Source organism: Toxorhynchites rutilus, chromosome 2, assembly GCF_029784135.1.
Source record: "Toxorhynchites rutilus septentrionalis strain SRP chromosome 2, ASM2978413v1, whole genome shotgun sequence".
NCBI classification, from domain to species: domain Eukaryota; kingdom Metazoa; phylum Arthropoda; class Insecta; order Diptera; family Culicidae; genus Toxorhynchites; species Toxorhynchites rutilus.
In genome coordinates, this window is record NC_073745.1 from 336,609,621 (window position 1) to 336,628,424 (window position 18,804).

Genomic DNA, 18,804 nt, shown 5'->3' on the forward strand with positions numbered 1-18,804 from the left:
CAGAACTCCAGAAGCGGATCCTTGTTAAAGAAGCTCTAGTTCGTTTTATTTTTATTTCAGATTACAATTTCTAGATTCCGGTTGCAATAAAATTTCAATATTCCTGTATCCAAATTAGTTTTTTTTTTCGAATTTTGGGATACGGATTTTAGATTCAGATACCGAACTTTATATCCAATATTCACAGATTAGAGCACTGATTTAAAAACGGACTAATATTTATAGATTTTAGATTGTGGATTTAACTTTTAGATTTTGGATTTTTCATGAACGATAAGATTTTAGATTTTTGACTTGTTAAAAATTTCAAATTCATAGTTCTGTGCTTAGTATACGAGTTCTAAAATTCACAACACGGAATCAAAACTTCAAACGTGCATTCCAAATTCATAATTTAGATGCCAGATTCCCGACAAATCACATGGTTCAGATAAATATCCTATAATCCTGTATTATGACACATTTTCACAAATTCATTGATACATTGCCTATATTCATTCATGTGCCACATTCTGGAGTCATACTATAGAGATTCTTACTTTTGGTCTCAGTTTCCTGGTTTCAGATAATTTCAAATATGAATTTAAATATTATCATATCGAAAAGCCTTTTTGATATTCAAGATGGATATGTATTTAAATTCTATATTTTGGAAAAATAGTCCATTTTCATTCATATTTTCATGTTCAGATTTTAAGGTTTGATATCATTTTTGATATCACTGATTTCAGATTGTAAATCGAAATCCTAGACATAGGACATAGAATTTCAGATATTCAACTTAAAAGATTTTTGAAATCAATTCTAAATATTATTTTCAAATTCCTGACTTTTGAATTCTAGAAATTTGATTTTAATTTAGATTACATCCAGAATCTATGTTTTAAATTTTGAGTTTTAGTTTCCAGATTTAACTTTTCTGAAATGGTTGAAAGATGTCAGGTTATACAGATTCCAACTTTCGGTCAGATTTACGATTCGGACTTCGTACTTTGAATCCAATTGATATTCTCAATTCATAAACAGTTTCCATATCAAGACTCTATATTTCAATGCCAGATTCCAGACTCATATTCGAGAAGCAGATTAATATTTTGACTTCCAGATTCCAAGTTCCACATTCAGATTTCAGATGGTAATCCACAATTCCGACTCCAAAGTATATTACAGATTGCATATCACTAACTTAAAACTTTGTTTTGGAATTCCAAAATTCTGAATGTGAAACTCAAAAAAAAACTGAAAACTCAAAAGACATGTCAGTTTTTAGGTCTGAAATGCGAAGTTAAGAATTCAGTGGCCGAGAGGCGTTGGGTTCGATTTCGGTTCAGAATATGTGCAATTATATTGCACATATTACCTTGTATTTTTTCGTTCTGTTTAGTTCAGTTGGCAGATATCATTCCAAAACTTGTTGACTGATTCGTAAACCCATGTAATCTTATTGAATATCCTATCCTATAGGATTTGTAAATAAAATTATCAGGGAAATAAAATAATTCAAAAAAACTTTAATGAACATCCTTTACTAGTTTTGTTTAAAATAATTTATATTCTCTTTATAATTTACTAGCTGACCCGGCAAACTTCGTCCCGCCCAAAATCGATTTTTCGTTATCACATCCACGTTTTCCTACTAAGCGCACGTTCATGGGTCCAATAGCAAAACTGTTCATTGATTGATCTTCTAATCTACTCTTCAAAATAATTTTTTACTATAAAATTTCAGTACTTCTACCAAAACTCTACATTATAATATCAGATTATTTTCAGACGCAATTCTCGTGCAAAATTTTTCATTAACTTACAAATAACATTTTTCTCCTTTACATGGAGTAAATGTTTGATACAGAAAATATGATAGAATGAAGACAGCCCCAAATCGGACAATTCCTTTCTCGAGTTTTGCTCTTATCAACACATTCAGCGATCCATTTTTTATTCATACAGATAGAAGACGATATAGGAGTGCGTTTTATCACATTAAAATCCATTTCCACTTTCGAACGAAGATCAATTTCGTTACCGCAAACATCAAATGGACTAACAACGCTTGTCAATCTGTAGTTGTAGAACACATGCGAATTGAATTTTTCGAATTTTCCCATTATCCTTCAGAATTTTCCAAAAATTTTCAATTGTCATGTTTGGTTGGAATATGTTTGATTGAATTATGTGCATTATTTTTATGGGCCGCCTCTCCTTTCCAGAGGAGGAAGGGGTGTCATACCATCATAGAAACATTTCTCGTACCCAAAAACCCCATTTGTCTCTATTTGCTTGATTAGTTTCGAGTTATGTAGTAATTTGTGTTTCATTTGTATGGGAGCTCTCTTTTAGAGAGGGAGGAGGAGTGTCGAACTACCATATGCTCTATATGCTAAGTTTGATTCCATTTGTTTGATTAGTTCTCGAGTTCTTAAGCACCCTCACCCACTCTTTAGAGAGGGGGAAGGAGTGTCAAACCAGCATAAAAACATTGATTGTTCCCTTCAAATCTCCATATGCCAAATTTGCTCCATTTGCTTGATTAGTTCTCGAGTTATGCAGAAATTCGTGTTTCATTTCTATGGCAGCTCCCCCGTAGAAATGTGGGATGAGTGATGAACCACCTTATAAATGTTTCGTGCCCCCTAAAACCTCCACATGCCAAATTTGGTTCCGTTTGCTTGATTAATTCTTGAATTATGCAGAAATAAATGCTTCAAATATTCGCATGCCGAATTTGGCTCCATTTGCTTGATTAGCTTTCGAGTTATATAGAAATTTGTCTTTCATTTCTATGGTAGCTACTCCTTAGATAAGGGGGATGGAGTGTCTAACCACCGTAGAAACATTTATTACATCCTAAAACCTCCACATGCCAAATTTCATTTTACTCTCACCCCCTCTTTAGAGAGGGGAAAGGAGTGACAAACCAGCATAAAAACATTTATTGTTCCCTAAAACCTCCATATGCGAAATTTGGTCCATTTGCTAGAGTTAAGCAGAAATTTGTGTTTCATTTGTATGGCAGCCCCCTCCTAAGAGAGGAGGGAGGAGTATCTAACCACCATAGAATAATATATTGCACCCTGAAACCTCCACATGCCAAATTTCGTTTCATTTGCTAGTAATGGAGAAATTTGTGTTTCATTTGTATGGCAGCTCTCCCTTAGAGAGGGGGGTGGAGTGTCCAACTACCGTAAAAATATTTATTGCACCCTAAAACTTCCGCATGCCAAATTTGATTTCATTTTTCCGATTAATTCTCGAGTAATGGAGAAATTTGTGTTTCAATTGTATGGCAGCCCCCCCTGGGATGGAGTATATAACCATCCCTCTCATAAAAAACGACTCCAGTATAATTTTGATCAGAGCATCAAAACAGCTTATACTTTTAAATATTGACATGAAAATTGTTATATAATGACAACATGGAGGGGCATAACATCTGAATGGCAATTGAAGCAACGAAATAGTCCCATGGTAACACACAATTGACACAATTCATAACTGATGTTACATAATTACCCTTCCCTGAATAAAGAAAACAATAATTTTATTCTTTGTAAATTTACAGTTGATCGGAAGACAAATCAGTGCAAGAACGAAATTATTTTGAATCTATTCATAGCCCAAATTATAACGCACCAATAAAATCAATAACCAGTGCCTAAGAAGCCAAGACAAGAGATAGAGAAAAAAAAACATAGTATTTACCATATCCTAATCAACACAGTGTTAATTAAAACAAAAGAGTTAACCAACAACCGCTAATCGGGCAGCAATCAACAACAATATTCAGAGAAGTTCCACAAAGCGGATGTATTATTTTTGACTGAAAGAGCAGCGCTTCGCTTACTTTTATAATACCGTACCGTGAAATCATCAGAGCATCCATCCGAGACCAGCGTAGATGAAGACATAGCAAACCAACCAAACAGCATCCATCCATCGATTCGTTCGGTTCAAACCGCACTCACAGAACAGGATACACGGCTGAAGGCAGGAATAAATATCGAACTGCAACAACAGTGTCCTCTTCATTCAGTCACCGCGGTGGTGTATTGTGTAACAAATCGAAGATACGATGGCCAGAGATAAGATAGTTCTAAGAGTTGTAAGTTGAGCCTATGATTGGTGGAACGAAAGCGCATGCCATTGGTACCACTTAGATGCGCTCTAACGACGAACCCTTATCCCCAATGTTGTACATACCTATGTGTGCGGTGCTGTGGTAGAATATTTGCATAAAGATTGATTGTACGCGCGTGTAATGCTGATGTTGTTCAATGAAGCTGAATTAAAGAGTCGACCATCATCGCACAGTGGCGATGGGCGGGAGTAAAAGTGGAATATATATTTAAACTGACTGTTACGAGAAAAGATTTGTGTTTTTTAGAGCGAAATCGCAGAAACATTTTCTATATTTAGAACCACAATAGAACCGAAGTACCTATTCATTCATCCAATCAGCAGCAGCTACTGGAGTGCGCAACGTGGTGGAAGCATTATTTTGCACTTCAATGAGTTCAATTCGATACTCGCAAATCGCTGTGACGCCGCCAACGACGACGACGACGCCGTCTTTGGTGAAGGAAGAAGCGTTCGGAAAAGTTCTCCTCTCAAGGTTTGTTTGCGTACCCGGAAGAGTTGACCGAGGGTGTGAGGGGTTTCGATACTGAACCTGAGCCACCACGATGGAGTACATCCTTCAACGACAACCGTCCAGGGAAGTCAGGGAAGAGATTCGACAAGAAGGTAGCTTTTTTCTTTCTTTTGTATTGCGGCTGAAAGTGACGAAGTGCGTTGGTGTTGTCAGATACAAGAATTAAATGAAGAAAAACAGTGATGTAATCAGATAATAATCGATAAATTTGGTTGAAATCTATTTATGTTGCATTCATTGATATTTTAATCCAAAAATCGATTTACATTCAGTTTTAATTTGACAATCATATTTATTTTATTCATTTATTTCATTGGAAAATACTTGTAGATTAAGGACCACTCCTTTTCAATTTCTACAATCAGTTGCATGTTTGTGCGAAAAAGAAACTAACTTATACTATCAATTCCATATAACTAAATTCTATTATCTATAATTCCAAGTGAACTAATTTCTTCCATTTAGCCAACCAAGACACTCAAGATAGAACCTTCTTCGAGACTGAATATTTTTAATAGCGACGGGAAGTTGGTTCCACAAAATAGTTGCTCGTACAATGAAAGCATTGCGATAATTAGATGTGCTGAGATGTGGCAGACTAAAATTTCTGGTTCTTGTATTTCTAAAAGGCTCAAATTTTTCTAATAGATAACGAGGGCCTTTGAATAATATTATAGGTTGTCAAATAATAACGAAGTTTAATAAAATCATAAAATGTGCAACCAAGAAGTTTGCTCTGAAATGGAGTGATTCTTGAGAACCTCGATAAATTAAATACCCATCGAACACAGCCGTTCACAGCCACCCTCAGTCTATCTAATGTTGCTATTGATACATTAGAAGTCAATTCCATGCCGTATGTAATATGGGTGAGGAGCAGCGATTTGAAAAGCATTATTTTTATTGGAATTTTCAACATCCCAGCCGTGAGCCTCAAGTGACGTAAACTAGCGTATATTTTCGAACATTGGCAATTGATTTGTTTATCCCATCCTAAATTATTTTGAAATATTACTCCAAGATTGGTAGCATTATCAACGTTGTCTAAAACATCATTTCCCAGAGTAATATTTGACAAACTTGAAGGGCTCTGCTGTCAAGTTATAAACATTACTTTAGTTTTAGACGTGTTGATGAGGAGAAGATTACCCTTTGACCAAATGAAAACTTGTTTTAGGTCAGCATTGATAAGTTGAGACATCTCAACTACAGATAAATTGAGAGCGTTGAAGTATAGCTCTACGTCTTCAGCAAACATGTGTATCATGTACACTCTTAGCACGGCCGGTAAGACATTAATGAATAATGAAAATAATAATGGTCCAAAGACCGATCCTTGGGGAACACCTGATAGTATGTTGGTTTGACTTGAAAGCTTACCGTAATTTTCTACGACTTGAGTCCTTCGAGACAGGTATGATTCAATGAGAGACACTGCAGCACTAGAAAATCCAAATTGACTGGACAATTTTTTTAGAAGTTTTACGTGAGAAATCCTGTCGAATGCTTTGGAAAAATCAATGAGTATCAGGAATGCTGTTCCTTTCTTATTAATGGTTCGATGAATGTCATCATGAACCTTTAGAAGTGCTGTAGTAGTGTTATGATTGAACGGAAACCCGATTGGTAAGGACTGATCAAATCAAAGCGATTAATGAATGATTGTACTTGGCTTTTAACAATTTTCTCAAATGCTTTTGATAGAAAGCAAAGAATACTTATCGGACAAAGGTTATTCAAATCGAAACCTGTGGGGTGTTTACGAATTGGTATAACTTTCGTAGATTTCCATATACGAGGGTATTTCGAAGTTGAAATAATCAGGTTGAAGACGTAAGTAATAGGAGAAATGACATATGGCAAGATTAGCTTTACAAACTTCAAAGGTAACCCATCTAGCTCAATAGCATCAGAAGATATGGAAAAAATTGCAGAAGACACATCTAACTCATCACACATGTTGAATTTTAATCCATTGTCATTCATCGGAAAAATTGGCAAGAGCTCATCATCACGCGTGAAATTTTCACTAAAATGTTCATTGATCTCCTCACACGTGCTGGAGAGCTGTTCGCTATTGATGGCACACTAAATTCAATCACCATTGCCCCTGCAGTTCATGACAAATGAATCGAACTTAATTACATGCAGCCGACACTCCGTCACGTGCAACATTTGGTTTTTGCATTATTCCCCACACTCATTCGTTTCACTGTCTCACTGACAATGAACACCCGAAATATTCATACGCATCTCCGATCAGCTGGCAGTAGAAGGGAACAAATATCCATTCAGAGAAATATCATCTCACTGACACCACGTCATGTTTCTAGCCCCGGTCCCATTTTTTGCCGCTTATTGCACACACATCGATGGGCAACGGCGCATTCGAGTGCTGAGTTTATGGGTGTATGACCAACGAAAATTTCACCAGGACGCAATGAAAGGTGATATTTTCGGCTTGGGCATTCACTGACATCGAGAATGAACTGATATTTCTGTCGATGGAACGAAAACTATATCAAAACAAACGTGATGGTGAGCCAACAGTCATAGGCACCGCGGCACCGCGATGGAAAGAAGTGAAGAGTGTCGGTGGAGATATTTTGCACTGAAAAAATTGCTTTTCGATTTCAACAAGTTCTTTCGAAATTTTGCATCTTTGGTTGCAACGATAAAAATGAAACAACAATAGTTATTAACGTTAACTCTATTTCATAAAAACGTGACCTGTTTTCTAATTTGGCACCCTTAATGTAAGACGTAGTCCTACGTCAACAAAATTTTGAACACCCCGATTTCCTTTATTCCGTCCTTAGGTGATTTTTCGAGTTTCAAAAAACTCAAACTTTGACCGTTTTGCGCCACTCTCGCTTAAGTCTGATTGAGCTGATATTTTGAATAGGGTGTTTTTTCAAGGTGGTGAACATTTTGTATGGGGTAACTTTTTGAAATTCGAGATGACCATTTTCATTGGTATCCTAATATTCACACTATTGCTTAATAATTCTCCTTTACGATTCCTACAAATTCACACTATTGGAAAATGATTTTCATTTACCTTTTCCTTTTTTTCTTTGTTTATATGTTTCTATTAGGTTGGAGAAAAAGTAATCGTTTATTCTCTCGACAGCTGGCAGTAATGATCGATATTTCGCGTAATATCTATCATACAATTCCAAGTTAAGACTCGTTCTAAAGGTGACATTACATACTAAAATAAATTCTTTTGCTGTTTGTTTGTTTGTTTTCCCATCAGTTAGCATTGGAAAACTTCATGAGTGATAACAAATTGGGATCAAGAGAAGACTGTAAAAATCGATTGTTAGAGTTTTTTTAAGGACTAAGGATACTATGGCATTATGAAGCTACCTTCAGAATGGCAACAAATTTTACAATAAAACGGTGCATATTTGACCCAAATCGGACAATCCGAAGCATATTAGAGAAGGTTTGAATTTCACGCAGAAATAATGGATTACCTTTTTCCCAACCTAATATTTAATCTTCTAAGTGTTAGTGTCCAAAATTTCCAATAGAAAATATTCGGACCCATGCCGCATCATCTATCACGTCGAGAGTCTAAGTATTGCATCTTGTATTTCCAACAATATATTTTATCGTTTTTGAGATATGTTTTTGTGGTTTTTGCCGAAAACAAGTAAGTGAATTAAAAAAATATGACTTAAACAAGCGAATTTTCGAACCGATCTTCACTTTTTTTACAGCGAATGAAAGTTTCTTAGATGAACGTGGTCGAAAAAATAAAAAACATATCAAAAAACCTACTTCCGCGCCGTAAGCTTTCTAAAACTGCTTCATAACGGTTTTTGAGTGGATTTAGCTTTTCTGACCACCCTTATTCAATTTCATGAACCAAAAGAGTCAAATATAAATATAGAAAACTAAACATCACGGATTCCGTTGAAGCTACGATTAAAACTTGTATCACAATCTTACACAGGCATTAATACAGGTACATAAACAAGTGTAATTCGGTTATTCGCGTTTGAGCTTGAGCATGAGCTTGGGCTTAGGCTTAACGTCCTTACAGTCACCAGGGGAAGGGAAGGAATGGTAGTATGACATCGCAGCCAGAAGGCTTTCCTTTATAGCGTGGTTTCCTTGCGATTATCATGGAAGGAATAGTTGTTAGTGGGGAGAGATAAGAATCAGGATTCACTGTGTTCATCCATTTCTTTCTTTGCATAATAACCATGGATAACACCTATCACAACCATTCTCCTTAAAGGTCTTGAACCCTTTGCTCTGGTTCTCAATAGTTTCAGATGCAAGTAATAACATCTTAGACCATGTTGTGTGTAAAATTATAGACGCGCCGAACATTCGCAACGATACTGTGTTTTCCGATCTCAGTGACCATTCACTGATAGTGTCGTCATTCAAAATGCATGGTCCCAAAGCGAAAACTAAATTGAATAAGACAATAATTGATCACAATAAATTGAACGCATGCTTCTCTAATTTCTTAAATACAGTGACTTGCGGAGAAAATGTCGACGAGTGTCTTGCTAATATCTCGTCGACATACAACTCGATGCTATTGGAATGTTCCAGAACCATCTCGGTAGAGGTCAATACTAAGGGTAATTATTGCCCTTGGATGACCTACGATCTATGGAAATTGACAAAAATCAAAAATCGATATTTAAAGAAATTAAAAAGACGGCCTAGCGACTCCCATCTACGAGAATTGCTAAATCACGTATCGAAGAAGACACAGGTTGAAAAATGGAAGAGTAAAAAAGTATATTTCGAACAAATGTTGAACAGTACGAACCAATCCAATATGTGGAAAAAATTAAATTCTATTCTAGGACGTTCCAAAGAAAAACCCCAAACTAGACTAATTCATAATGGTAGGGAATTTGAAAGCGACAACGAAATATGCAACATTTTTAACAACTATTTTTCGAACATTGGAACTCAGTTGTCCAGCGCAATCCCTAAAAATAATGACAATATTTCTCTTATGAATTCCCAACCCGTCCGAAATACGATATTTTTGTTTCCCTCAACCCAAGCTGAGGTGCTGCTGACTATAAGTGAGTTGAATAGCAAGAAGAGTTGCGGTCCTGATAACATTCCAGTAAGTGTCATAAAAGGGAATTCAGCCGCATTCTCAATTATTTGTTCAGATATATTCAATAAAATGCTGTCTACGGGAATTTATCCAAGGTGCCTGAAAGTAGCTAGAGTTGTGCCAATTTTTAAGTCTGGTGATTCTACGAATCCGAGCAATTACAGACCCATTTCAACACTATCTGTAGTAAATAAAATAATTGAAAAATTGCTTGTGAAGAGATTTCTCGAATTCCTGAATAAAAACAATGTTTTTTACAAGCTTCAATATGGATTCAGGCGTGGGTGTAGCACTACAACTGCCGTCACTGAACTTGTGGATGAAATAATTGAAGGAATCGATCGTAAAATGATTGTCGGAGCACTGTTTTTAGATCTCAAGAAGGCTTTTGATACAATTGATCATAAAATATTATTAAAAAAACTAAATACTTATGGTATCCGAGGAAAAGCCAACGACCTTGTACGAAGCTATCTCTCCGATAGACAGCAATACGTATCTTTGAATAATGCCAAAAGCAACCTGTGTTCAATAAACGTTGGTGTACCCCAAGGCAGTAATATCGGACCTCTGTTATTTCTATTGTACATCAACGATATCGGGAACCTGCCACTTATAGGAACTGCTAGGCTTTTTGCTGATGACACAGCATTGTTTTACCCGTGCTCAGATGTCAAAAATGTAGTTTTAAACATTAAAAAAGACATGACTGTTTTGTGTAAATATTTCCAAGCAAATTTATTGTCACTCAATTTATCAAAAACCAAATACATGGTTTTCCACTCTCCAAGGAAAAAAATCCCCATTTACCCTGACCCCGCAATTATGGATGTTTCAATTGGGAGAGTGACACACTTCAAATATCTTGGGGTTCTGTTAGACGTAAACCTATCGTGGATGTATCATATAAATTATCTTGAAAAAAAAATCTCCTCCCTTTGCGGGATTTTGAAAAGAGTATTCACTTTTGTACCACAGAGAGCTCTAATCAATTTTTATTTTGCATGCATTCACTCTCAACTGCAGTATGGTATAATAGTGTGGGGTCATGCATGCAAAACAAGACTTAAGAAGCTTCAATCATTGCAGAATAGATGCTTGAAAATAATATATAGGCTACCGACTCTACATCCAACTTTGGAATTATACTCTGACAACCCTAATTGTATACTGCCTCTTATCGGACTACGAGAACTTCAGACTTGTAAACTTGTACATAGTGTTATTAATGACAATAAATCCCACCACAACCTAGAAATCCCTACAGCAAACCACCGACACAGCACACGACAAGCCCAGAATTTAGTACGAAGTCGAGCAACGACTAGTATAGGCCAGCATCGCATTCTATTCTATGGACCGTCTCGTTTCAATGTATTACCGTCTGAAGTCCGACTTATCACACGCTCTGACCTCTTCAAAAAGAAATTAAAGGAACATCTAAAATCGACAATAAACGCTTTCATAATTTGAACAACGAACAAGCATAACAATTCCTGTAATAACTCTCCATGTTCACAAATTCTTTCTCTAAGTACGAGTGCCAGTTCTATTCATTGTTAATGTTTTCCTAATTATTGATATTATGTTGTGTTGTAATTATACTTGGATCCCTTAAAAGAAATTTATTTTTCACTGGGATCCAAACATCGTCCCTTTTATGTCTTCCCGTTCACCCTTTGGCGTCCCTTTCTTTGTGTGTTTTGTCTTTTTTTTTCAATTTAATAAATGGTGCCCAACTCCAGGAAGCTCATAACAGAGTTTCTTCGAGATGGGGGTGAGCGGAGGGAAAAAAAAAAAGAAAAAAAAAAAAAAAAACAGTTATTCGGACGTTTTCGTTGCTCTACGACGCTCCGGGCTCATTTCATTCTTGACCGTCTAAGGGACTTCACGACATATTGATTGAGTGACTCCCACGCAGAGTTGCAAAACCTCACACTCACTTTACTGACAGCGCAAGATATTGAGACAACATCAAAATCAACCACTAATTCCCCTGCAGTTCATGACAAATGAACCAAACTTAATTCCATGCAACCGACACTCCGTCACGTGGAACATTTGGTTTTTGCATTATTCCCCACACTCATTCGTTCCACTGTCTCACTGAGAATTTACGCCCGGAATTTTCATACGCATCTTCCTTCGATCAGCTGACAGTGGAAGGGAACAAGATTCCATACAAGGAAATATCATCTCACTGACACCGCGTCAGACGTTTAAACGCGTGTTCGTGTGTGTTTTCCCAGTATATTTCTAGCCCCGGTCCCATTTTTGTGCCGCTTATTGCACACACATCGATGGGCAACGGCACATTTGAGTGCTGAGTTTATGGGTGTATGACCAACGAAAATTTCACCAGGACGCAATGAAAGGTGATATTTTCGGCTTGAGCATTCACTGACATCGAGAATGAACTGATATTTCTGTTGATGGATCGAAAACTATATCAAAACAAACGAGATGGTGAGCCAGCGGTCATAGGCACAGCGGCACCGCGATAGAAAGAAGTGAAGAATGTCGGTGGAGATATTTTGCACTGATAAAAATCGATTTCAACATGTTCTTTCGAAATTTTGCATCCTTGCTCCCACGAGACCGAATTCGTTTCTCCCTCTCTCATGTGTTATGTTTGTATCGCATGATTGAGTTCACGTCCACACTACAATGGGAGTAAACCAAGATGTGTGGAATAAAGGTGTGACCGTGTCGTCAATAAGTGCGCGAGGGGAAACGGTATGAATATACAGAGGACTGTGGAAAGGGATTTGACTGCAAATAGAGATGTCTAAATTTTTCGTTTATTCAATTGTCGGTTAATCGTGGGGTCATTTTTAAATATTCGATTCATTCGAATAATTGTTTTTCAGTATTCGATTAACCGATAATTCTTGTAATCAAAAAGAACAGACATATTTGTAATAAAAAAGTATGATGTCATAATTTTAAAAGTTACATTAAATATAATTTTGAAATAAACATGGTGCAGAATAATTGTTTTTGAATGAAATGGTATTTCAGTATATTGATAAATTTACCATTTCATGATTTTTTGAGGACGATTGAAAAAAAAGTACACAATGAGAATGATGCACAATATTATTATTGTACCAACATAATTTTTTTTCTGTTCAAAATTACCTGTTCTTTGAATGTTGAATGAAATAGCTGATTTGTTTGAATATTTCTGCTTGGTCCTTATAGCTACTAGTTCAAAAGAGGTACATTTATAGAATCATTGACCACTAGTATGGTATATTTTCCTCGGCACTCTGAATTTGAATACTACTATTTTAGAACGGGAGCTGAGACCACCTTCTTTAAGTCCGCATTTTACTCCTGCAGACTCTAAATTCTTCTTCCCAGTCTCCTCCACCACCAGGGAATAATTTTTATGCTTCAACCGTAAATGATTTAGCATATCCGAAGAATTTCGACGAAACACCATGACGGTTAACACTCCTATACTCGCGCATAGGTCTGAGAGACCAAGAAATCAATAATTCGTTCATTTCTCAGAAAACATCAACACTACGACATTGCGATTCTCTCTAGCTTCGTCATTCGTTGTTCATCATCGTTTAGCGTATCGTATAAGTTGGTACGAAGGGGACGTATGTCACTTTTTCACCACCTTCGGTCTGAGACACCGACGCGCGTACAGGAGTAACTTTTTTGGACAAGTGACTTTTTTTTTTCCTATTTTAGAATATTGTTCAATGAAATGTATAAATTAATGTCAGTGGCGTGGAATATTTATTAAATTTAATGCATAATATCATTTTCGGACTATTCTTATTTGATTTTAGTCCTTTTGTCACCGGATTGAACGGATTCATATATTATTCGTCGATATACTCGTCGTTAGATTCATACGTGCAAAAGTAAAGTACAAATGTTTGACATTCGTTTAGTTGTTCACTAAATATAATGGTCACGCATATACACACTTGTGAAATAAATGCACTTGCGGAAGAATTGTAAACTGTAAATTATAAATTAATCGGTGGCTTATGGTTATTTTTACAGTTACAGCTTCGGGTTTTTTTCTATAATATATGAGCTGAACAATATCGACGATAAAACAAATCGCAGGAAGTTCCTAGAAATCCTTTTATATCATCTTTTTATGCCCCATCAAAAACAGGCATTAGGTTTTTGTTAACCAAGAACACAGAAACAAAGAATATTAGATATAGGAAAACTTGAAATTCCAGAAACCTTACAATCGAATAATTAACCGACGTCTCTAACTGCAAAACGCGGGAAAAATACCTCCATCACCGACCGACACCGAAAGTCGATTTATTCTCTTGAGCTGAAACATGTAAGATAGAGTATATTACAAACCTAACTTTAACCGTAAAAGACTTACCTTTCAACTTTTCAATGCTCTTATTCCCACCAAAACAATCCCACACACAAAGAGCAAAAAAAAAGATATTGCAAAATATTGCAGATTGTTTACATACAAAATCCAAGATGGCTGAAAGGCCTTTCTCATAAGTTGCGCTATCGTATTGCATTTATCGTGGGGGTAAACAATGTAGGCGCCCATCAATGGTGTAACAGCTTTTTTGCATCAAAGAACAAGTCGTTTCATTTTATGTGGACGTTAACATAGGATTTTGTACGCGGACAACGAGGTACATGTCAAGGTGGAGTAGATAGTTGAATTGAAGTCAGGTTGAATGGAGAGATTTGTATTCTTTCAATTTGAATAACCATTTGCTAGAATTGAAATGACTAGAGATGAAATGACGAGCGTTAAGAGAGGGTAACTGATAAACTAGTCATGCGACTGAGAGGAGAATCGATTTTCATGTTTCGTCTTCGAAAATGTTGGACCCGGCTTTTAATATGACTGACGATGTAAAAAAGTTCAAAAGCGCTAATGCTAGTTCAAACCAAATGCAAATAGGAAACCCATATTTATGAAGTTTAAGTATGTTCTTCAGGCCGAATCGTTGATTGAAAAATCGGTTTCAAGTGGAAATAGACACTAAATGAACAAGTTTGTCGACCACTTTCTCAAAAACTTCAAATATGAAAGATCCCCTTTTCATAATCATTTATTTTTTTTGCATTCCCAGAAATATATAAGAGCTTGTTTAAAATGATGTACATAGGGTTCAATATAACAACTATTTTCGTTTATAAAACTAGCTTTCTTTAGCGTTGACCTGGGTTTTTAAGTGTCTCTGATTTATGTACGTGAATAATCAGTAATAATTTAGTTCGTATTTTCGGGATGTGCAAAGTTAGACAGTTAGGCAGTATGTCGAACGCCTAGATAGCCCGTCATTATCACCCAAGAGATTGGGTATAGAATTCATCTACTAATTATGCCTTAAAAAAATCAACTAATTCCGGATGGCGATGAAAAAAACTACAAATGCTACATTTATTTAATCTATTAAACACCAGGCCGGGCAGTCTTACGGTAGTTGACCGGAACCTTATTCATGATCGATGAACAGATAAATGTCAGATCTTGCGTGGCCTTGGCGATCAGCAGCTCCTCTGATTGACCACAAAATTATTGGAGTAAATTCTCCATTTGTGGTTTGCCCAGTAATTTTCTCTCGATCGCTGCTGGGGGACTTGGAAGGATTGGCGAACTTTGGTACAACGTCTTTCTTTAACCGCTCTTTCTGGGTGATTATCTGCTGCTCAGAAACGTTAGGCGTTCAGTTCAATGCGTTAGGCGAATGAGGATCATGCCCATCCTTCTTATTTTCATTGTACTTCTGATATTTTCTGCGTCTCATAATCGGTTAGGGAAAAAAACCTTGAAGTTTTATTTCCACTGTGTATATTCTGTACGAACTACGACAATAAATTTCGTAGAGTCTCATTTGGAGATCACATCAAAAACTAAACTCAAATCTGAAATGAGGACCATCTATCATCGAGGAAAATGGGCATAACTTTTAATTTATTGGTACCTGGTCGATACTTTACTAGCAAGTGAAGTAGCATGGCTTATTCGTATTTTGACTGAGAGATCAAATTAATCAGGGAAGAACCCTGCGTCGCAACAAATCATTCAATCTGACAACACCAACCACTCTGAACGTCCGAAACGATCCACGTGATTCATTGCATTCGTTTAATTTATTTCCCCAAACACCACCAACCCCACCAGGTTTGGGGAGCCACGAGCGGAGCCGGAGTGTATGTGATGAAGTGATCTGTGATAGAAGCAACGTTGTTACCAGTAATAATGGATACCTAGTGATGGAGTGCGACAGCGGAGAAAGTCCAAGACGTTCCTTGTCGTGCACGCAAACTTCCCCAAGTAGCAGGACAAATCAAAATGTGGTAGTATCGCCGGGACAAAGCGAAGAAGCGGGCTGCTTTGCCGACCCGGATGAAGTCAGTAATTATTTAAGCATCAATAATAGCCGTAGCAGTAGCTGTTGTGATATTCCTGAGGAAACCTCGCCAATGATTAGTGGTAATAGACCTAGGAGCAGATGTGAAGCCGACGATGATCTGGAGGGGATTGTCTTACACCGGCGGACCCAGCAGCTTCAGAAGCGAGCCGCTAGGCAGCAACGTATCGAATCGTCCGATTGTTGTGATATTGAGATCGACACCGGTGCGGAGGAAGAGGAGGAAGAGGAAGACGACGATTCGATGCTGATGTCAACCAATTCGGCAGCCACCACTGCGACCGTAACGTCCAACAAGTCCCAACTGATCGAACCAGAGGTTCCGATTCCGGGTCTCGACACCAGTGTTAATATCGTTGACAACCCCGTGGGCGATGGTAACGATGATAGCGTTGGCCAGGCGCATAGTGCTGCTGATGTAACAAACAACAGGGGTATAAACGGGGTCCCTGCGCAAACCCAGCAGCAGCAGCAACACAGCAAAATTACAACGACGTCTTCGAATCTAAGCAATTGCAGCGGACTGCCAACGGTCACCGTGGTGCAACTCAAGCAGAAGCAGAACCTGGTTTACTTCCTGCGTGTGATCTTCAATCATTGCAAGGTTAATTAAATGCTTATATGTTTATTTTTGTTATTCACCTCATGTTACAACGGTATAATTTCTTGTTTAATTTCGCTGTTTTCTAAATGAATAATGTTCCTCGCGTACGTGGAAGGCGAGATTAATTCATCCACTGAACTGAGCGAAAGTCCACTCGTTTGGAAGTTGACATTTGCATGGAAAGGATTATCGCATGAATAATTAATTGTTACCGGCTTTGCTTTTCCTCCTCGTCGCTAAATAAATCTATAGTTCAACGAGTCGATTCTGGCAAATGATGCATATTATGATGAGCTCGATAGATTTTTGCTTTTGATGAATTTTTGAGAGCATATATTTTATTTGTACATCATTCTGTTAACTTTCTTTCGCTGACGATGCTTCATACTTATCCACTTATCATCATTTTATATCGCAATATTTCAAATTAACTTATCGCACTTCATTATTTTCTCCGCAGAGTTCCGGTATAGGAGAGCCCAGCGTTTACCATGCACTAGTTGTGATATTCCTAGAATTCTTCGCGTGGGGTCTGCTAACGATGCCTGTGATTACCGTAAGTCTTACATCGAAAAGGAGATCCCCGCATATACTCACACTGGCATGTTCCTATTCCAACAGGTTCTGAATCAGACATTTCCCGATCACACATTCCTAATGAACGGTCTGGTGATGGGCATCAAAGGCATACTCTCATTTCTGAGTGCCCCGCTCATCGGTGCACTGTCCGATGTGTGGGGGCGAAAGTTTTTCCTGCTGATAACAGTGTTCTTCACCTGCGCCCCAATACCGCTGATGTCAATCAACTCTTGGTAAGTTATATAATAAAGGGTTCACTCAATTTTTCGACGTAGGACTTTCAGGACGTGATCCAAATTAGAAAACAGGCCTCGTTTTTATGAAATAAAGTTAACATTGATAACTATTTTCCCTACTAACAAATTCTGATGATTTGCATACCAATCGAATCGGAAATTCTCTAAGATTTAATTGATATGCTTTACATTACAATTCCCTAATCTTTAAACGGTTTGAACTGAATCACGTAATTTCAAGAAAATCACGTAAAAAATCAAAGAAATCGCGTAAAAAAGAATCCAGTGTTAACGAAAAGCGCTGACAGATTTTGACGATTCTCTCGATCAGTAAATTGTTCTAGAAGATTCGAAAGACGCTGACCTACACGTGATACACGAATCGAATGCAACGTTCGGTGTAGACAGCGTTGCCAATGTTCAAGTTTAAACTAGATTCTTCCAGTTTTTTTCTCGATCCAGTCAAACAGTTAAATCCTAAAATCTTCCAATTTTTTTTAAATATCATTCAGTTTTTCAGTTTTTCTTTTTTTTTTTTTTTTAAATGTGTGCTTCAGTTTTACTCATTTATGTGAAACAAACTCACAATGTATAAATATTATCTTTCCGAGGGTTGCCAAAATAAAATATGTGTTTTCGATCTAAACAAATCTTCGTTTTTTCTCAGGAAATCTGTATTAATATAATTTTTGAAATTTTTCCAATTAAAAAATTATCTTAGCTTTAGTATCATTTAGTATCAGTATGTATCATAGCATAGAGCCATATGCTTAGGGTACGGATGGGATTTAATAGAATTTTCTAATTCTAAACAAAACAATCGAATATATTTGAAAATGTGTTTGTTTTTTACCTTATATGTTATCTCCATAAAATAAATGTACGGTCTGCAATGATTATTGCGCTTGATTGCTATGGCTGTATCCCGATTTATTAATATGGATAAGCCCCGCTTCCTATTCAGCGATGTATGTCCCATATGCCAAACATAATTTCGGGTAACCAATCGAGTTGCATCCAGGTTAACCTCTTGTGAGAGAGCCACATGAACTTCTCGTTTCGCTGAAGTTCGACATCCGTTCACATCAAAAGAAGCGAATTTCAATCCGTTGATTTCATCGATTGGCAACTGCACCAATGTGTCCACCATAGAATCGGACAACACTTCTGCTGTGATATCTTTGTTTAAGATTATTCGGTCGGATGGTAGGGAATTTTCATCAGGCATATTG

At 37.0% G+C, this 18,804-nt stretch overlaps 1 protein-coding gene across 15 annotated transcripts in view; it reads left to right on the plus strand.

Moving 5' to 3' along the window:
• LOC129771733 (hippocampus abundant transcript 1 protein) overlaps positions 1–18,804 on the plus strand; it is a 112,967-nt gene that overhangs the window by 74,862 nt on the left and 19,301 nt on the right. For 11 of the 15 annotated variants that reach the window (XM_055775707.1, XM_055775713.1, XM_055775717.1 and 8 more), the window contains exons 2-5: positions 3,563–4,743; positions 15,904–16,757; positions 17,218–17,313; positions 17,379–17,569. In XM_055775707.1, the coding sequence (XP_055631682.1) occupies positions 4,683–4,743; positions 15,904–16,757; positions 17,218–17,313; positions 17,379–17,569 (1,202 nt within the window). In that variant the 5' untranslated portion in view covers positions 3,563–4,682. The remainder of the gene's footprint in view (positions 1–3,562; positions 4,744–15,903; positions 16,758–17,217; positions 17,314–17,378; positions 17,570–18,804) is intronic. The other 4 variants (XM_055775719.1, XM_055775720.1, XM_055775708.1 and 1 more) reach the window with 3 other exon arrangements.